Source organism: Odocoileus virginianus, chromosome 1 (genome assembly GCF_023699985.2).
Source record: "Odocoileus virginianus isolate 20LAN1187 ecotype Illinois chromosome 1, Ovbor_1.2, whole genome shotgun sequence".
Taxonomy (NCBI): Eukaryota; Metazoa; Chordata; class Mammalia; order Artiodactyla; family Cervidae; genus Odocoileus; species Odocoileus virginianus.
In genome coordinates, this window is record NC_069674.1 from 55,959,522 (window position 1) to 55,982,084 (window position 22,563).

Consider the following 22,563-nt stretch of genomic DNA (forward strand, 5'->3'; position numbering starts at 1 on the left):
TTTTAAAGGCTCATCATTGCCTCCATCAGCACCCCGTTAGTGCATGAGGGATACTTGGTTTCTGTGCCCCTGTGTGTGCAGGCCGTGGGCAGCGAGAATTCCATTGCGTGGTCTGACATACAGCACAGAGGGCTGACTGCGGAAAGCCCCCAGACACTGGACTCATGTATTTATAATAATATCTGATGACTTTTTTTCTTTAAGATTTACAACCAGAGAATTTGAGAAGCATGCCTAATCTTTTCCTCTACTCTTGGGAGGTTGAAATTAAAGTCCTTTATTCTCAGCAAGAGAACAAACACTGAACACAAGATGAAGCACCTACTCTCCAGGAGCTGACAACAAGGCTGGAAAGACAACATTCAGCCGGAAATATAAAGCCCCCAGGAGACAGGACAGTAACCAAGTATAACTTTATGCACTAGGAAAAGAAAAAGTCAAGTAAGAGATAGTGAGCACCCACTGTGTGCTGACAATGCACCCAAAACTTCACAAAGGTCGCCAATATCATGGCCACTAAGTCAGGTCCCTCAGGTAGCACGCAGACAACTAGAATTCATAAAGCAGCCAGACAGAATGTAATAGGGAGTCCTGGAGCGCACAATTCTTTTGGAGAGAGAGGGCAGGCCCTGCCACAGGCAATTCAAATTCTCTTTTCATTAAAAATACTGTGTCAGGTGAGCAAAATACATCCTTAGAGCTTACTTGATCTGCAGCTGCAACCTCTATATGAATCTATGAACCCCTAAAAGGCACAGGGCATAGACACAGTGTATGGTAGCACACTCTTCAATGTTAAACTCAGCTCTAGCACAAGCACTTCCTTAGCTGTGTGCAATCCCGCCTGTGTATCAGTTTCCCATTCATAAAATGGAAATAATGACAGCGTCAACCTGAGTGAGTTGATGTTGGATGTGAATATTGAAAGAGATTTCTCTTCCTTTGCCTGTGTGCAATTGCTTCAGTTGTGTCTGACTCCTTGCAACCCTACAGACTGTAGCCTGCCAGCTCCTCTGTCCATGGGATTCTCCAGGCAAGAATACTGCAGTGAGTTGCCATGCTCTCCTCCAGGGAGTCTTCTCGAACCTGGGATTGAACCAGTGTCTCTTATGTCTGCTGCATTGACAGGTGGGCTCTTTACCACTAGCTCCATCTGGGAAGCCACTCTCTTTGGTTTGATGCTTTTTAGCATCTGAGAAAATGAACTGTTTTTTATTTTCAGTGTGAATATGTCTCCCTCTGAGAAAGATACAAGCAATAACAGAAACATCTCATTTGCATACTTTTGGCTGTTATTGTGGCATATTTAAATAGCTTATCTGACTTTTTTTGGGTCTAGGATTAATAAACAGCATGCTTCTGTCTGGCTGTAATTCCAGGAGGTTTTGAACCTTCTAAAATCCTTCTGCATGTCACTTCTCCTGTCACTAGTCTGAAACTAATGACCACATCTGCAATCTGGAAGGCTTTGTAGTGATCCCTTCACGGGGCTTGATTACCACTTTAAATAGCATGATGTGAGTAGCAATCAAATACGTGATAATATGACAAAATATAGGAAAAAGACAGCTTCGGTTTTCAAAGGATTTACAATCTAATAAAGACACTGTGATATTTATATAAAGTCTGTAATAAAATGGAAGGAGAAGGTGCCACCTCTCTTCCTTTTAGGAACAACCTTCTGATCATGCTAGATTTAGGAAAATCAGAACTGAATAGAAACACTTGTTTGATGGTCCCATCAACTTCCTGAGTCTTCTAAGCATTCCTCTGATTCTGTCCCTTTACCCATCATGTCAGGAAGAACAGACCTGCTGTACTCATCACAATCCAAGCCCTGAGAAAGGAGGCTGCAGGCTGCAAAGAGCCTAAGATTTGGAAGCCAAAGCATAAGTTCAAAGTCAGCTGGTCTCCTGACTGTTTGACCTAGTGGAGCTTTTAGTACTTCCCTAAGTCCCAGTTCCTGAATCTATAAAACTGTGATAACACACCTGTCTCACAAGCTTTTCTTGAAGACTGAGCTAAATATATGGAGCACATCTTATAAGTTACCCAACCTGTACTAGGTACTCATTTTCTCTAAAAAATCAGGGGAAGATAAGTATTACCATAAAGAATTACTTCCATTCTGAAATGACATCTTTAGTTTAGCATTTTTCTCAGGTATTTTTTCCAATCCCAGTTCCTCCCCAGACCTGACCATTGTGTGTTTGGAATCCTTAGTTTCTTTCTTATGACCTCCTGCTGTGTGGCTAAATCTTAGCTCCCACAATAGCCAGTATGAGTCTTGAAACAAAAGAAAACCAAGTCATTTGGTCTCAGTAGTTTCCAGTGAATAATTAAATACAGCAAGAATATATGTTCTAAGACCAAAGGTTTTATTTCCAATGGAGTCACTAAGTTTCTTTCTTCCAAGAATGACTAAGAATTGTCACTCCAGGGAGTAAAAACAAAAGCAAGATGAAACAACACACTACATGCTCAGTTATCCGTCTCTGGGTGACAGCAGAATCATGGGAGTGAGCCAAATGCCACCCTCCACCTCTCACAGACAGAGCCTTGGGTGGGCGTGGGGTTGGGGGGCTCTGGGAATGAAGCATTTCCAGAAAAATAAAAAGCAATTATGCCCACAGTAAATAAGACTCAAAGTCTGAAATCATGCTATGCCTTCAGATTTTACTCTGGGCACAGTGGGATGTTCAGATTTGCAATTTCTCCTTGTGTTCTGTGCCCGTCCAAGTGTGGGTTAATTCAATTACATCTGCTGCTTTCATTAATACATGGTTACCAAGTTTATTCAAACAATACATGAAAAACCAGACTGCCCATCAATAAATTCATGTTGCAAATATATACTTTTATATGATTGCTAAGAGAACCAAAGACCATGATTCCCAGATGATAAAAACAAATTGATCACTGGCAAGAGATGATCGAAATAAAACTAAAGAAACTACTCAACTAACAAGCACTCATTAAAATCCACTATGTGCCAGGTACCAGAGGTAGGGTAGGGTTTGGGCCAGGGGTGGTTCCCAAAGCGTTCTGAACTGTGGTTAGAAAAATCTTTCTAGCATCTAGCCTGGAAGGTGGGTTCAAAGAGTGCAGGCTTTAGCAGGGAGGTTATTAAGATAATATTGTAACAATCTACATGAATAGATAAGAGGGAGAATAGATGAGAAGAAAAGAGAAAGTTTAGAATGGAGAACATTTAGAATGTGATATCTATATAGGTTTGGGCTCTGCTGCCCATATCTCACTGCCTATTAGAAACAAAGACCCGGACAGATGTCCCATGTACATATAGGGTCTGGAGGTCTCCAAAGGACTATCCCCTCACAGCGTGCAGATCTATTTCATCTATGACACCATTGTCCAACCACTCAAGCCAGTATTGCTCTCTTCCTTGGAGAGAATCAAATTTATCTCAGCTCCAAAATAATTCATTCAAACTCCTTCTCCCCAATGCCAAGGCTACTACCCTCATTCAGGTGACCATCGTTTCTCTATAATTTGCCCAATTTCATTTTCACTGCTAGTATTGATTTCTCACGTTTCTTTTCTGGCAGGAGAATGATTTTTCTAAAATTGACTCTCATTCTCTTTCCTTAAAATAGTTCAGAAATTCTTCACTGCCTTTGGGTTAAGGCGGCCCAGATAACTTAATACTACATGAAGGGTGCCTAACGAACCAGCCCACAATTATTTCCCAAGCCATGATCATATCTGCTACTCCCTGCCTTAACTATGCTGTGCTATTTGTGGTTTCTTAAACAAAGCACACATCTTTATGCCTCTGTTTGCCTCTATTTAGAGTACTTTCCCACACCCTTTTCCCCTCACCTGATAACTAGTACTACCCAACAGGTCTAAGTGTTATGCCACTTCTTCCAGGAAGTCCTCCTTACCTAACATCTGTGTTTGTGATGCTCCTCTGTGTCCCCAGTATCACTCCTACCCAATCAAAATCCACTGAGTGGCTTGGAAAGGGCTGGTATTTATCTCTTCCCCCAGCTTCCCCTACTTTCCATCTGTAGACAGTAAAATCCTCAAGGATAGGACTCATGAGTGACTTATTCCTTGGGGAATTCCTGTCTCCTCACTCACTGCAGGCTATTTGATAGTTACCCAGTAAATGCATTCAGCCTGAGTGCCTGAAAAGAAAATGGTTCACAGACTGAGTCATGAGGACCATGTGCATTTGATAAGCAGGCAGAAGGAGAGAAACCCATCAGAGAGACTAAAACAGCCAAGGAGAGAACCAAAACAGACACCATAGGCTGCAGGCAAAAAAGGGAGAACCGGTCAATGGAAACAGTGTCCAGGGTCAATGGGAGGGCAAATAAGACAAAGGAGGAGGAGAGGACTCTTCACGTAGCAGGAGAACAGTTTCTGGAAAGTGATGGTTACCAAGTGTTGAAAAGTGAGGGGCAGGTGAGTTAGAACACGGCGCAAGAAGACACCGGTGAAAAACACACAGTGCTTGAGGGAACATAGTAGCTGGAGGGTGGTGGAGTATATCAAGGGCAAAGAAGGAAAGTGTGTGTGTGTGTGTGTGTGTGTGTGTGTGTGTGTGTGTCTACATTAGAATTCTTTTAAAAAAACCTCAGACATAAATCTGACTGGCTAAGTGAAGAGTGAGACTATATATTCAGGTAGAGAATACATGTTTACTGAATGAAAGATATAAATAATAAGTGAATAACTGCATTTAGATAGGAAATTTACCATTAAAAAAAACATATTTTATCAAAATGTGAACTTATTACGAACCCAAGAGCCCACCTTTATATTTCAGAAGAGACCACTCAGCTCATAGATTAAAATCTATAATTAGCTGCTGAAATGACAATTTTCATTGTCTCTGTTTTACTGCCATTGGGACATCTGTTTTCATGTGTGGGTGTGTGTGCTCACTTGTGTCTTACTCTTTGCAACCCCACGGACTGTAGCCCACCAGGCTCTTCTATCTGTGGAATTTTCCAGGCAAGAATACTGGGGCGGGTTGCCATTTCCTACTCCAGAGAATCTTCCTGATCCAGGGATCAAACCTTCGCCTCTTGCATCTCCTACATCGGCAGGATAATTTTTTACTACTGTGCTACCTGGGAAGCCTGCTTTCATAGTCGCCACAAAACTTTCTTGCAGGGACTTGCCTAGTGGCTCGGTGGATAAGAATCGGTCTGCCAATGCAGAGGACATAGACTCTATTCCTAGTCTGGAAGATTCCACACGCCACAGAGCAACTGACCCTGTGCGCCACAGCTATTGAGCCTGTGTTCTATAACCCATGAGCAGCAACTCCTGAAGCCATGTGCAGCCAGAGCTGATGCTCCACAAGAGAAGCCTGCACAAAGCAACTACAGAGTGGGCCCAGTCTCCACAACGAGAGAAAGCCTGTGCAAAGCAACAAAGACTCACTGCAGCCAAAAATAAGTAAATTAATAAATAAAAGTTAAAAAAAAAATCCAAAAACTTCTTTGAAATGCCTCAGACTTGGGGAGGAGCCAAGATGGCAGAGGAATAGGACGGAGAGACCACTTTCTCTCCTACAAATTCATCGAAAGAACAATTGAACGCTGAGCAAATTTCACAAAACAATTTCTGATTGCTAGCAGAGGACATCAGGTGCCCAGAAAAGCAGCCCACTGTCTTCAAAAGGAGGTAGGACAAAATATAAAAGATAAAAAGGGAGACAAAAGAGCTAGGGACGGAGACCCATCCCGGGAAGGGAATCTTAATAGAGGAAGTTTCCAATCACAAGGAAACCCTCGCACTGGCGGGTCTGGGGGAAGTTTTCGAATCTTGGAGGGCAACCTAACTGGGAGGAAAAATTAAATAAGGCCCACAGATTACGTGCTTAAAAGCAAGTCCCAGCAGAAAAGTACCCCAGACGCCCGCACCCGCCACCAACAAGGGGGGGGGGGGGGGGACGGAGAGGAGTGGGCGGCATTGCTTAGGGTAAGGACCGGCCAGAAGACCCTGAGAGCAATTGGAGGGAGCTCTTTTAAACTGTGGGATAGCAAGGGAGAAAATAAACCGGCCGGAACACACTGCCGGCGGTTCGCAAAACAAAGGGACTGAGACACTCCAGAGAAGAGCCGGCCCATCCCCGCTGGAGGTAGGAGGCAGGGGGGAGGGGAAAGTGGCAAACTCAGCCCCTGAGAAGCCACCCCCTCCCACACTGCAAACAGGCTCCCGGTTCCTATCTAAAGACTTCCTGAGACCTGACTGGCGGCGCGCGCTAGGGCCACGGAGGGAAAAGCCGCGCCGCATCCGGGGAGAGTGCGCCCAAGCCTCTGGCTGCCTGGGCCGCTCGACGCGGAGGGAAAAGGCGTGCTGCACCCGGGGAGCGTACGCCCAAGCCTCTGGCTGCCTGAACCGTTCAGGCCGGGGAAGGCACAAAACGCAGGCGCAACCGAATCCGCGCTTTGGGGAGTACCCGAAAACTGGAATCGCACTCAACGCAGGGCCCGCTCCATATACAGCAGCCGGGAGCCTGAGCAGTGTAGACGGGGAAGGCACAGACACCCGTGAGCACAGAGCGGTATCTGTCTGCAGCGCCCCGCCCTCCCCGTAGCAGGACTGAACTGAACTACCGAACCTAAATAAGAGATCACCTCCGCCCGCCGGTGTCAGGGCTGAAATTAGACACCGAAGAGACGGCAAACAGAAGCCAAATAAACAAAGGGAACTGCTTCAGAAAGGACCGGTGGAACAGATTAAAATCCCTGAAGGTAACACCAACTACACCGGAAGGGGCATATAGATACGAGAAGTGTAAGCTGGAAAGAGGAGCTATCTGAAATTGAACTGAACCTACACTGACCACAACAGCTCCAGAGAAATTCCGAGATACATATGTATATATTTTTTTAATTAAAAAATTTTTTTCTTTCCTTTGAAAAAATTTTTTTTATTATTATTTATCTTTATTTTTTTCTCTTTTATTTTCTTTTAAAATTCCCTGTTACTTCCCCATTACTCCTCAACTTTCATTTTCATATATTTTTACGATTTTTTTAATTAGGGGGAAAATTTTTTTTTTTCTCTTTTTCTTTTTCTTCTTTTTCTTTCCTATTTCCTTTCAAAGTCATCTAATACTCCTCTACTATTCCTTAATTTTCATTTTCATTTCACTATAACCTTGCCAAAAAAAAAAAAAGAGAGAGAGAAGCCCTATTTTTAAATTGAACTTCATATATATTTCTAAATTTTTTGTGTGTTTTTGTTTTTAAGTATTGTATTTCAAAGAGTCTAACCTCTATGCCAGATTTTTAATCTTTGTTTCTCAGTATGTGATATAAATTTTGGACATTTAAGAATCCAATATTCAGTTCCCATTTCTATTAAGGAGTGTGTTGATTACTCTCTCCCACTTTTGACTCTCTGTTTTCTACCTCAGAACACCTCTATTTCCTCCTTTCCCCTTCTCTTCCCAATCCGACTCTGTGAATCTTTGTGGGTGTCTGGGCTACGGAGAACACTTAGGGAACAGATAACTGCATAGATCTGTCTCTCTCCTCTTGAGTCCCCTTTTTCTCCTCCTGCTCACCTCTATCTCCTTCCTCCCTCTCCTATTCTTCATGTAACTCCGTGAACCTCTCTGGTTGTCTCTCATGGTGGAGAATCTTTTCACCATTAAACTAGAAGTTTTATTATCAGTGCTGTATAGTTGGAGAAGTCTTGAGACTATTGGAAGAATAAAACTGAAATCCAGAGGCAGGAGACTTAAGCCCAAAACCTGAGAAAACCAGAAAACTCCTGACTACACGGAACATTAAGGAATAAGAGACCATCCAAAAGCCTCCATACCTACACCAAAACCAACCACCACCCAAGAGCCAATAAGCTCCAGAACAAGACATACCACGCAAATTCTTTAGCAACGCAGGAACATAGACCTGAGTGCCAACATACAGGCTGTCCAAAGTCACATCTAACACATAGACCCATTGCAAAACTCATTACTGGACACTCCATTGCACTCCAGAGAGAAGAAATCCATTTCCATGCACCAGAACACTGACACAAGCTTCCCTAACCAGGAAACCTTGACAAACCAATCGTCCAACCCCACCCACGGAGTAAAACTTCCACAATAAAAAGGAACCACAGACCACCAGAATACAGAAAGCCCACTCCAGACACAGCAATCTAAACAAGAGGAAAAGGCAGAGAAATACCCAACAGGTAAAGGAACATGAAAAATGCCCCCCAAGTCAAACAAAAGAGGAGGAGATAGGGAATCTACCTGAAAAAGAATTTAGAATAATGATAATAAAAATGATCCAAAATCTTGAAAACAAAACGGAGTTACAAATAAATAGCCTGGAGACAAAGACTGAAAAGATGCAAGAAAGGTTTAACAAGGACCTAGAAGAAATAAAAAAGAGTCAATTAAAAATGAATAATGCAATAAATGAGATCAAAAACACTCTGGAGGGAACCATGAGTAGAATAACGGAGACAGAAGATAGGATAAGTGAGGTAGAAGATAAAATGGTGGAAATAAATGAAGCAGAGAGGAAAAAAGAAAAAAGAATCAAAAGAAATGAGGACAACCTCAGGGACCTCTGGGACAATGTGAAACGCCCCAACATTCGAATCATAGGAGTCCCAGAAGAAGAAGACAAAAAGAAAGGCCATGAGAAGTTACTCGAGATAATAGCTGAAAACTTCCCTAAAATGGGGAAGGAAATAGCCACCCAAGTCCAAGAAACCCAGAGAGTCCCAAACAGGATAAACCCAAGGCGAAACACCCCAAGACACATAGTAATCAAATTAACAAAGATCAAACACAAAGAACAAATACTAAAAGCAGCAAGGGAGAAACAACAAATAACACACAAAGGGATTCCCATAAGGATAACAGCTGATCTATCAATAGAAACCCTTCAGGCCAGAAGGGAATGGCAGGACATACTTAAAGTAATGAAAGAGAATAACCTACAACCTAGATTACTCTACCCAGCAAGGATCTCATTCAGATATGAAGGAGAACTCAAAAGCTTTACAGACAAGCAAAAGCTGAGAGAATTCAGCACCACCAAACCAGCTCTTCAACAAATACTAAAGGATCTTCTCCAGACAGGAAACACAGAAAGGTGGTATAAACGTGAACCCCAAACAACAAAGTAAATGGCAATGGGACCATACCTATCAATAATTGCCTTAAATGTAAATGGGTTGAATGCCCCAACCAAAACACAAAGGCTGGCTGAATGGATACAAAAGCAAGACCCCTACATATGCTGTCTACAAGAGATCCACCTCAAAACAAGAGACACATACAGACTAAAAGTGAAGGGCTGGAAAAAAATATTTCACACAAATGGAGACCAAAAGAAAGCAGGAGTCGCAATACTCATATCAGATAAAAGAGACTTTCAAATAAAGGCTGTGAAAAGAGACAAAGATGGACACTACATAATGATCAAAGGATCAATCCAAGAAGAAGATATAACAATTATAAATATATATGCACCCAACATAGGAGCACCGCAATATGTAAGGCAAACGCTAACGAGTATGAAAGAGGAAATTAATAGTAACACAATAATAGTGGGAGACTTTAATACCCCACTCACACAACTATGGATAGATCAACTAAACAGAAAATTAACAAGGAAACACAAACTTTAAAGGACACAATGGACCAGCTAGACCTAACTGACATATATAGGATGTTTCACCCCAAAACAATCAACTTCACCTTTTTCTCAAGTGCACACGGAACCTTCTCCAGAATAGATCACATCCTGGGCCATAAATCTAGTCTTGGTAAATTCAAAAAAAGTGAAATCATTCCAGTCATCTTTTCTGACCACAGTGCAGTAAGATTAGATCTCAATTACAGGAAAAAAATTATTAAAAATTCAAACATATGGAGGCTAAACAACACGCTTCTGAATAACCAACAAATCATAGAAGAAATCAAAAAAAAAATCGAAATATCCATAGAAATGAATGAAAATGAAAACACAACAACCCAAAACCTATGGGACACTGTAAAAGCAGTGCTAAGGGGAAGTTTTATAGCATTACAGGCCTACCTCAAGAAACAAGAAAAAAGTCAAATAAATAACCTAATTCTACACCTAAAGCAACTAGAGAAGGAAGAAATGAAGAACCCCAGGGTTAGTAGAAGGAAAGAAATATTAAAAATTAGGGCAGAAATAAATGCAAAAGAAACTCAAGAGACCATAGCAAAAATCAACAAAGCTAAAAGCTGGTTTTTTGAAAAAATAAACAAAATTGACAAACCATTAGCAAGACTCATTAAGAAACAAAGGGAGAAGAACCAAATTAACAAAATTAGAAACGAAAATGGACAGATCACAACAGACAACACTGAAATACAAAGGATCATAAGAGACTACTACCAGCAGCTCTATGCCAATAAAATGGACAACTTGGAAGAAATAAACAAGTTCTTAGAGAAGTATAACTTTCCAAAACTCAACCAGGAAGAAATAGAAGATCTTAACAAAATGATCACAAGCAAGGAAATCGAAACTGTAATCAGAAATCTTCCAGCAAACAAAAGCCCAGCACCAGATGGCTTCACAGCTGAATTCTACCAAAAATTTAGAGAAAAGCTAACACCTATCTTACTCAAACTCTTCCAGAAAATTGCAGAAGAAGGTAAACTTCCAAACTCATTCTATGAGGCCACCATCACCCTAATTCCAAAACCAGACAAAGATGCCACAAAAAAAGAAAACTACAGGCCAATATCACTGATCAACATAGATGCAAAAATCCTTAACAAAATTCTAGCAAACAGAATCCAACGACATATTTAAAAAAATCATACACCATGACCAAGTGGGCTTTATCCCAGGAATGCAAGGATCCTTTAATATACACAAATCAATCAATGTAATACACCACATTAACAAATTAAAAGATAAAAACCATATGATTATCTCAATAGATGCAGAAAAAGCCTTTGACAAAATTCAACATCCATTTATGATTAAAACTCCTCAGAAAGCAGGAATAGAAGGAACATACCTCAACATAATAAAAGCTATATATGACAAACCCACAGCAAGCATCACCCTCAATGGTGAAAAATTGAAAGCATTTCCCCTGAAATCAGGAACAAGACAAGGGTGCCCACTCTCACCACTACTATTCAACATAGTTTTGGAAGTGTTGGCCACAGCAATCAGGGCAGAAAAAGAAGTAAAAGGAATCCAGATAGGAAAAGAAGAAGTGAAATTCTCTCTGTTTGCAGATGACATGATCCTCTACATAGAAAACCCTAAAGATTCTACCAGAAAATTACTAGAGCTAATCAACGAATACAGTAAAGTTGCAGGATATAAAATTAACACACAGAAATCTCTTGCATTCCTATACACTAACAATGAGAAAACAGAAAGAGAAATTAAGGAAATGATAACATTCACCATTGCAACAAAAAGAATAAAATACTTAGGAGTATATCTACCTAAAGAAACAAAAGACCTATACATAGAAAACTATAAAACACTGATGAAAGAAATCAAAGAGGACACAAACAGATGGAGAAATATACTGTGCTCATGGATTGGAAGAATCAATATTGTCAAAATGGCTATACTACCCAAAGCAATCTATAGATTCAATGCAATCCCTTTCAAGCTACCAATGGTATTTTTCACAGAACTAGAACAAACAATTTCACAATTTGTATGGAAATACAAGAAACCTCGAATAGCCAAAGTAACCTTGAGAAAGAAGAATGGAACTGGAGGAATCAACCTGCCTGACTTCAGACTATACTACAAAGCCACAGTCATCAAGACAGTATGGTACTGGCACAAAGACAGAAATATAGATCAATGGAACAGAATAGAAAGCTCAGAGATAAATCCACGAACCTATGGTCACCTTATCTTTGACAAAGGAGGCAAGGATATACAATGGAAAAAAAGACAACCTCTTTAACAAGTGGTGCTGGGAAAACTGGTCAACCACTTGTAAAAGAATGAAACTAGAACACTTTCTAACACCATACACAAAAATAAACTCAAAATGGATTAAAGATCTAAATGTAAGACCAGAAACTATAAAACTCCTAGAGGAGAACATAGGCAAAACACTCTCCGACATAAATCACAGCAGGATCCTCTATGACCCACCTCCCAGAATATTAGAAACAAAAGCAAAAATAAACAAATGGGACCTAATGAAACTTAAAAGCTTTTGCACAACAAAGGAAACTATAAGCAAGGTGAAAAGACAGCCCTCAGATTGGGAGAAAATAATAGCAAACGAAGAAACAGACAAAGGATTAATCTCAAAAATATACAAGCAACTCCTCCAGCTCAACTCCAGAAAAATAAATGACCCAATCAAAAAATGGGCCAAAGAACTCAACAGACATTTCTCCAAAGAAGACATACAGATGGCTAACAAACACATGAAAAGATGCTCAACATAACTCATTATCAGAGAAATGCAAATCAAAACCACAATGAGGTACCATTACACGCCAGTCAGGATGGCTGCTATCCAAAAGTCTACAAGCAATAAATGCTGGAGAGGGTGTGGAGAAAAGGGAACCCTCTTACACTGTTGGTGGGAATGCAGACTAGTACAGCCACTATGGAGAACAGTGTGGAGATTTCTGAAAAAACTGGAAATAGAACTGCCATATGACCCAGCAATCCCACTTCTGGGCATACACACCAAGGAAACCAGATCTGAAAGAGACATGTGCACCCCAATGTTCATCACAGCACTGTTTATAATAGCCATGACATGGAAGCAACCTAGATGCCCATCAGCAGACGAATGGATGAGGAAGCTGTGGTACATATACACCATGGAATATTACTCAGCCATTAAAAAGAATTCATTTGAATCAGTTCTAATGAGATGGATGAAACTGGAGCCCATTATACAGAGTGAAGTAAGCCAGAAAGATAAAGACCATTACAGTATACTAACACATATATATGGAATTTAGAAAGATGGTAACGATAACACTATGTGCAAAACAGTAAAGGAGACACAGATGTATAGAACAGACTTTTGGACTCTGTGGGAGAAGGCGAGGGTGGGATGTTTGAAGAGAACAGCATCGAAACATGTATATTATCTAGGGTGAAACAGATCACCAGCCCAGGTTGGGTGCATGAGACAAGTGCTCAGGCCTGGTGCACTGGGAAGACCCAGAGGGATCGGGTGGAAAGGGAGGTGGGAGGGGGGAACGGGATGGGGAATACATGTAAATCTATGGCTAATTCATTTCAATGTATGACAAAAACCACTGCAGTGTTGTAAAGTAATTAGCCTCCAACTAATAAAAATAAATGGAAAAAAAAAAGAAAAAAAAATATTTAATTTGTGCATAAGCAGAAAAAAAAAAAAGAAATGCCTCAGACTTTATATACGATCCTGTAATCCCATTCGTTCAGATAAATAGCTTTAGCTTTCCAAGTAGCAGTTAAGGACCCCGAAGTCAGATAGGACACAGAAAAAACATCAAGGAAGGGACACTTTTTAGAAAACAACAGATATCTCAGTTATCGGAATGTCTAACCAGAAAGTAAAGTGTATGTGGATGAAAAGGGCCACACTTTTCTTTCAAACAGGATTTTCTTTCAAGTTCCTATCAGATATAAAGTTCTACCATGTTGCTATGGTATTAGTTTAACTTATGATGGTTTAGAGAACACATTGGAGAAAATGGGCTTAAAATATTAAATTACTCTTTTTGAGACATATGCTCCTTATGCAATTAACAATATATTGACATCAATATTGTAATTTTAGAAACATTCATCCACAAACATTAATCAGTTAATACTAAATTCAATTTCTATTAGGCTTCTTCTTTTCACACTCAACTCTCCAAGGCTAAACTACATGGTATCTCAAAAATATTAATTTACTTACTATGGGAGCAATTACACTCCTAGAAAAAAATCTGTGCAATAAATGTATGCACATATAAAACAAATTAAACTTTTGAAAAAACTATTTTCTTATGGAAAGTTATATTTCTGACCGAGCACCTGAGAAGTGCATAAAACTTTCAGAGAAATGCACAAAATCCTTCATATAATTAAATTATAAATAATGTTTCAATATAAGTCAAAGCTTGTCAAACTGCATATATAGAAAAACAGATAAAGTTAAAATATTTGAAAACACCCTGATGCTGGGAAAGATTGAAGGCGGGAGGAGAAGGGGACAACAGAGGATGAGATGGTTGGATGCCATCACCAACTCAATAGACGTGTTTAAGTAAACTCCGGGAGCTGGTGATGGACAGGGAGGCCTGGCGTGCTGCAGTCCATGGGGTCGCAAAGAGTCAGACACGACTGAGCGATTGAACTGAACTGAACTGAACTGACAGTGCTTACAGGGAACTCAGATCTGGCATGACTTTTTTTCAAAGCAGTCACTACTGGGTAGGATAATTTTTCATGGTGCAGACTGTCCCATGTTTTAGAGGGCTGTGGCCAGTAGAACCCCAATGGGCATGGTGACTACCAAAAAAAAAAAAAAAAAAAAAGGCATGCCCACACATTTCCAAATGCTCCCTGGGGGAATAAAACTCCCTAGTTTCGAGAAGAAACTATAGGCCATTCAAAAGGAATGGCCCACATTTACATCAGCAGGTAACAACAGTGAAAGGTCTTGAACCCTGGTCTCCAGAAAGCCAGTGCTAAGAGGGATCCAACAGAGAATGTCAGGTAAATGCTCATGTGCTAAGTCACTTCAGTTGTGTTCGACTCTCTGCCACCCTATGGACTATAGTCTTCCAGGCTTCTCTGTTCATGGGATTCTCCAGGCAAGAATACTGGAGTGGTTGCCATGCCCTTCTCCAGGTGATCTTCCCAACCCAGGGATCTAACTTACATCTCTTAAAGTCTCTTGCATTGGCAGGCAGGTTCTTTTACCACTAGCGCCACCTGGGAAGCCCCATATAGGCTTATATCCTACTCCGATTTAAGCTTGTCTTCATGCATTAGAATTTTCATTCATTGACTATTTTCTAAGCTTATATCTAGTCATCACTTTAACCACTCACCAATGCCCTTGCCCATTTATTCATATCCTCCTCCATCTCAATCACAGATCTATATTCATCACCCAACTGTGGTCCTCTCTCTAGAGACTGGGGACAGAGGTCAACACAAATCCAGGGCCTCCAGTGGAGCAGCCTTGATGGGCAGACTCTCTGTCACGGTTTCCATGCTCCAGTTCATTCACACTCTGTCTTTCCTGCCAATGCAGGGCTGGGCACCTTCTACTTTCCTTTAGCCCCACCCACAAAGGAATCTGCCCTGGTAGCTGGTGTTTCACTAACCTGTTATGAAATGAAAGAAGGCATTTCTCCTCCCTCCCCATCTCTCCCACACTTCTCTGTTTATCTTATTGTATCTCTAGCATTAGACTGAACAGAGCAGTACTAGACAGAATCCTGAGACTCTTCTCAAGAAGTCAGAGAAGTCTTAAGAGATTCCCATTTCTCTTTGTTATTTAAGGTTAAGAGATTTTGCCATAATCAAATAACTGAATAATATACAATATTTTTCCAATATCTAGTATATTTTTAAGATGTCATCATATGAAAAAAAACTAAAAGTTAAAAATCCCTACTTTGGTGTTCATTTCATTTAATTTTCATTTTTAACTTTACGAATTAACAGAAGCAAAACTCTGGGGCCACTCATCTAAAGGGAAATCCCTCCATATATACAAGTTGGAAATTCAAATTCAGCAGAAAACCTACAACAGTTGAAAGAGGCTACATGCTTACCCGGATGTAGGCATCCTGATGGTGCTTGGCGAAGTACAGCATGTTGTCCAGAGCTAACATCCCAGGAGGGGTCTGGGTAAAGTCCATGGCGGGGTTGACATGATTCTGTGATTAAAACAAAAAGTTTGATCAGGTTAGTTCTTCAGTAGATTTCATCAACAACCACCAGAGGTCTGGTTTCCCTCCACAAGACCACAAAGTACCACAAGGCAAGCTCCAAATAATCAAGTAGGACATTTGCTGTCTCCATGTGAGCCTGTTGGGGTGGCGATGGGGGCTTCTTTCTACAAGTGCGTCAAAACCAGCTTCTAGACCCAGGGTTGGGAGACTCAGCTGAAAATCAAAATATGGGATTATTCTTAGACATGTGACACTGCAAGAAAAGAAAATAATGCAAAAATAATTATTTCTGGTGGCTGTGCTCTACTGGAACCAATAGTATTCAGGAAGAAAGACCTGGGATAAAGCTGTATGTCTGCCATTTACCTTTCTGCACCTTAACTTCCTCATCCTCATGAGTGAGGGTAAAGTATGGTCACACCAGTCCATGGTGTTTATGAACTGTCCAGACTTACAGATCTCTGCAGACACAAGACTACAAAATTCAGATGTTCACAGAGGCCTAACATCTGCCTACTTCCAGGGAGTGCTCTGGCCTTGTCACCCACACAGTGTCAAGAACCACAAAAAAAAAAAAAAAAAAAAACACCCCACAATAGTTATAAATATGCCCAACAAATTGTCCATATGCTCAAGATTACTCAGTAAACACCACCAGAGACTCCTAGTCAGGGCAGTAAACCACTTTCCACAGCCAACTGTCAAAAATGATCACCAACATCTGTCTTGAAAATTCAGATCTAAATGGCTAATGGTTTGGGGAGCTTCCCAGGTGGCACAAGTGGTAGAGGACCCGCCTACCAATGCAGAAGATATGAGTTGGGTTCCATCCCTGGGCTGGAAAGATACCCTGGAGGAGGGCATGGTAACCCACTCCAATATTCTTGCCTGGAGAATCCCATGGAGAGAGGAGCCTGGGAGGCTATGGTCCATAGGGTTTTACAAAGTCAGAGATGACTAAAGCAACTTAGCCCATACGCAAATGATTTGAGGGAAGTCATTTTTCTGCTAAAGAGATGGAAAAGAAATGCTGAAGAGGTATTAAAGAAACAACTCTTTCCTCATAATCTAGGTAATTTGTATGAAAGAATATATTTTTTTGTTCCTGAATACTTCTTAATAAACAGTCTGAATCTTTGATCTGCCAGAGAAATTTTGGTCAATGGTGATTTTTTCTAATTTACATACAGGAAGAATCTTTTGTTCACTTGTTCAAACAACCCACACTTTTCTACCTCCTTCAAGAATACACAGAAGTTGTCTTTTCCATGCTGATTTGACATTGTTTTATGAACTAATAACATCTAAAATTATAGGACAGTGGCTGTCTACTGGCCATAGTTCCACAATTTCCAGAAATCTCTGTCCATATCTGTAAAGCAATTTGGGCCAGTGTAGTGACTTCAATATTTTAGCACTTTAACCTGATTTGTTTGTTAAGATGTTGAAAAAAATTTTAAATACCAAAGTACTACTAGTTAGGATAAGAAAGATATATTTCATAAAATAAATAAAATTGTAACAAAAATGAAAATTATTGAGCACATCAAATGCAGTGAGATTCAGCCTTAATCTGATACTCACTGGTATGCCAGAGTCAGACCTGTATTCAAAAGTGGGGGGGGTGGGTGAAGCAAAATGCTGAAAATAAATGATCAAAGATGTAGTCTACTTGCAATGAAAATCTTGTAATATTTCCAGTTCTTTAGAAGAGAATAGTAGGACTGCCCTCATTATGTGTACATTTTTATTTTGACTTGAATGTATTCAATTTTCAAGAACACAAGTAACATACAAATGTTACTATCTGCTGAGTACTCTTAAGGGCTAGCACTAGTTTGGGTTTCACTAGGGTTCTCTCATCTAATAAACAGGTGGTGGGCACTATTGTTATCCTCATTTTGTTAATTTTTAATAATACAATGCTGTTTTATTTTTTCTTAATTCTGGAGTAGAAAACTCCAAAATTCATCTCATATTTTTTCTTAGGTGTACATTTTATTGACGTATAGTTGATTTACATTATATTGATTTCAGCATTTAAAGTTATTATAAAATATTGGCTATATTCCCTGTGCTATACAATGTCCTTGTCTATTTTATTTTATTCATAGTAGTTTGTATCTTTTAACCCCATATTCCAATTCTGCTCCTCCCTGCTTCACTCTCCCCACTAGTAACCACCAGTTTGTTCTCTATATCTGTGAGTCTTTTTCTGTCTTGTTCTAGTCATTCATTTGTCTTATTTTTCAGATTACACACATAAGTGATAGCATACAGTATTTGTCTTTCTCCATCTGACTAATGTCATATCCTCCAGGTCCATTCATGTTGTTAAAAATGGTGAAATTTTATTTTTTTTATGGATGAGTAGAAATCCATTGTATGTATATATATATGTGTGTGTGTGTATACACACATATATTTACATCTATGCCACACCTTCTTTACCCATTTGTTTGTGGATGGACACGTTGGTTATTTTCATATGTTGGCTATGCTGCTATGAACACTGGGACACATGTATTTTTTTGAATTAGTGTTTCAGTTTTCTTTGGATATATACCCAGGAATGGAATTGCTGGGTTATATGGTAGTTCTATTTTTAGATTTTGAGGAAGCACCATACTGTTTCCCATAGTGGCTGCATGAATTTTATTGATGAGGAAACTGCAGCTCAGATGAGATAAGAATATTGCCCAGGAACTTGCAACTTGAACTTGGAAGTGCAGGCAATGTCTTGCTTGGACAACAAGTTTCCACGTGCTTTTGTTTCTACTTTTTTCCTTTATATGTTGAACGCATTTATTTTAGTACTATTAGCCATTTATACTTTATATAGCCTGAGAAAAGTTTGAGAAAAAAGTAGGTTAATCAATATTAGCTGCTACACAGCGTGGTCGAGCCAACAAAGGAGAGTGTGCCAAATAAAAGAGAAAAACATGACATTTACTTCAGACTTATTTCTAGTGTTGGTCTATGAATCTATTCCAAAAATAAGTATATGGAAAGACAATCATCTGAAAAAGAAATTAGTTTCTCTGAATCTAGTTTGAACAACCCTCCAAAGCTCTGTGTTCATAAAGCTGACCAAGGAGAAGGCCCTGTGGGTCCAGGGTCATCATCTTGTTTGAAGAGTGCTCTCAGGATCCCCCAGAAGCCTCTTTCAGTCAATTACACACTTCCTTAGGCACACAATGGGGGTATCAAATAGGGCATTGCTGTTTTCGAAGGTCTTACAGTAAAGAAAAAGTATATTTTTATAGTTCTTTTAAAGATTCATGTGGCTATTTAGCAAATAGTCCCAGTAAAATAATGCCTGCTATCTGCTAGGTGTTATATAAAGCACCTTGAAGATGCTAACTCTTAATCCCCGTAAAATTCCCACAAAGCGGGTCTTATTATTTTCCTCCATTGCCAGTAAAAACCTGAGGCACTGAGAATCTGGGTAGCTTGCCGAGTTTTAGAGCCAGAATGTGGCAGAACCAGAATCTGAACTAAGGCCACAGGCTTTAAACCAGGATTTTAGTGTCCAGTTGCTGTTCAACCAGACACCTTTGGAAATTTTACAAAAATGTCCAATGCAGGTTCTCAGTTGTAGTTTTCTTCAGTCAACGCTTTGTTCAAACAGGCAAAGTGGGTCTGTGAGCCATCTTTTTCAATAAAATCTCTAATCTCTCCATCCCTCCCAGACATAATAGACCAGAGTCTCTCTCATGTTCAATAAACCAGGTCTTATTGTCTCCAACAAATATGCTCTTATTAAACAAAAGTCAATTAGAAAATTGCCTTTGATTTTCTATGACTTGCTCTAAATTATGAAGCGTCACTGCATTTTAGATTAAAAAATAACTTGCCTTTTGAGTGAACTATACTCTAGTTTTTTTGTCTCTGTCTTTTTAACTCTAGGTATCATTCTTCCAGCCTCTCTCTCCTTGAAATGATTCTTTCCTCTTTCTCTTTTGGTTTTAAAAGCCAGTGAAATTATTTTACAAGCATAGATTCTGATAATGGAAAAAGTATAAGAATTACTTGCCAAAACATTTGAGAGCTCTCTATACTGTGACGAAAATAATCTGAGAACCCAGCAAGGCCAACAGTTCCCCTATTCCTTCCTTATTTATGATATGCTCTGGATACAGATTTATTTTCTTTTCTTGTTCCATGTTATTTTTTTCCCACCTGTCTTGAAATGGAAGCTGCAAGTGCTTTGATAAATGACTTGAAAATTTCCCTTGTTTTACTGCAAAGCCTGTGTACCTCTGTACATCCTCCTGAAATGCCATTTGTTAGAGCCTGTAGAACTGCTGCTCCCTGAATCACATCAGACAGCTCTCAGCCCCTGGAGAAAGGCAGAGCAGCCACTTGCGTTTCCAAGGCACCAAGAATTTTCACTTTGGGAAAATGGTACCAACCAACTGAAGATAGCCTGATTTATTTTATAGCGAGCACCCTACGTACGGTTTGTGTTTAGTGTTCCTAGAGATGTGTTTCTCTTCTGTTATCCTCATGCCACTTTTTTAAGTTGAATTGTTTCAATCACACATCCAAGGTCTAAGACAGAGAATCTTTAAATCTGTTCCAGGCCCAAATCACTGGAGGTCACTGGAGAGTTGTGGACTTCATATATAAGCTAGGCTGGTCATCTGATTTTGTAGTTCAGAAAACTAAGCACCTAGTGAACAGTGGTGCTCCAACTTAAGCAGGCCTCCAAACCAAATCTCCTGAAAGCTCTGCTGAAGCACCAATTGCTGGCCCCTCTGATTCAGGAGGACTGGAGTAAGGTCCAAGGATCTGCATCTCTTAACAAGTTCCCAAGTGACGCAGATGCTGCCGGTTGGGGACCATAATTTGAGACCTACTGATGACTGCAATGACTCATCTCAAATAACACAAGTAAAATCAAAGTAAGATCTCAAATCCATATCCACTCATCCCCTGAGTCCCATGCAGCTTCCCTAAGTATCCCTGAGTCCCATGATCCCCTGAGTATCAAGCTTTAAACTGACTGGTTCCAGGCTGCAATGTATTATAAATATACTTGCTGTTTATCTGCTTTGTGCTTTGGCCTCTTATTGAGAAAACAGAAATTCCCTTTTTCAGAAAAAGGAATTATAATTTAGAAGCCTCTCACTTCTATTTCTCAAATTTCTGACTAAAATAATATATATTAGTACCTCCACAGGGAAGGTAGGAACCTGTAATCAGTCAATATTTTTTACTCCTGAATGCTTCCTGGTTGGGAAAGCAGTGCTGGCACGAGCCTGAATGATTTTTAAATGATCTGTGTTTTTCAATTACCAATGCCATGCTAGTCCTTCATTAGTGTGGATAATAAAGAGATGATTACAATAATGCCTGCCAGATGGCATATCACAGAGAAAGCCTTTGAGGATTTAGGAGTTAATATTTGTGCTATACGAGTGCCTACATTTGCTGAACAAATATAGCATTAAAAGCAACCTTTAAAACAAATCACATTGAGTGAATATTCATTTGGTCTAGGAAAAGCCCCATCAAGGCTATTTCTTGAGGCTGGTAGATGAAGGTCATGTTCTCCAAGGGGAAGCAGGCTTTGATGGCTGCAAAAGGCCACGTGGGAGTGGTGCCAAACTGCATGCCTTCCACCCCTCCCCTCCCAACCCAGGAGAAAGGGCATGTAGGCATTTCCACAGGTTCCTACAACAGCACTTGGATGCCCCTGAAAGTTCCCTTTGGAGCTTTGAAAAATTCTGATGTCCAGTCTCTACCCAAAATCTATTGAGTAGAAACCAAGCAACTGGATTTCTGAAGCTCCACTGTCCAGCCAAGATTGAGAAGACTTTCCCAAATCATTGGGTCTCAAATTTGAGCATGATCAGAGTCTAATAGAGGGTCTGTTCAGTTAGATAGCTGGGCACCACCCCCAGAGTTTCTGGTTGAGCAGATCTGGTTGAGGCCTGAGAATCTGCATTCATACATGTTTCCAGGTGTTACTGATGGTCTCTGGACCATACTTTGAGAACCTCTGCTCTAAAGCAATAGTAACCCAATGCAAGAGAGTTCTAGGGGACCTATACTCACCAATTGATGGAACTGGAACCTTGATTCCCTGTATCAAAGTGTTTGGTTTGGCAGGGACTCTTACTGTGATCTGCTTTAGGGAGGACATGCACTCTTCAAATTGATACAGGCCCAGCACTCTCTCACCTGGCTGCTTCACACAGTTATATGAGAAAGTTCATAACGGTATCTGACTATTTGACCCCCAACATGGATCACTGCTCCAAAGTCCTAGACATAGCCCTTAGAAATCTTTGGATTCTGTCCTTCGTCTCTTTCCATTAAATTCAATAAAAATGAATAGTTTGGATGAATACAGAGAAAGCAGCTTGTTAAGTCTGACCTAAGAGTGGGCAAGATGGTGAATATATTGAAGAACAGAAAAATAGCTGTGACTGGGTATAGGTGGGCATTGTGCCAGGTCCTCCAAAGGGGTGATTTAATTTAATCTTCCCAACTACCCAATAAGGCAAGTTATTAAGGATGTAAATGTTATTTTTCTCTGCCTACAGACGAGAGTGACTTGTGCAAGATTCTGGTTAGAAGTGGCAAAGTCACAATTTCAACCCTGTAGCTTTTTTCTTCCTATTTAGGTTCAAAAGGTCTTTGGAGAATAGGAAGATGGGTCCCAT

General features: G+C 40.2%; 1 protein-coding gene across 6 annotated transcripts in view; it reads right to left on the reverse strand.

The window, feature by feature from the left end:
• The window catches only part of ELMO1 (engulfment and cell motility 1), a 573,189-nt gene that overhangs the window by 283,249 nt on the left and 267,377 nt on the right, over nt 1–22,563 (reverse strand). For all 6 annotated transcript variants that reach the window (XM_070468476.1, XM_070468480.1, XM_070468477.1 and 3 more), the window contains one exon: nt 15,770–15,874. In XM_070468476.1, coding sequence (XP_070324577.1) covers nt 15,770–15,874 — 105 coding nt within the window. The remainder of the gene's footprint in view (nt 1–15,769; nt 15,875–22,563) is intronic.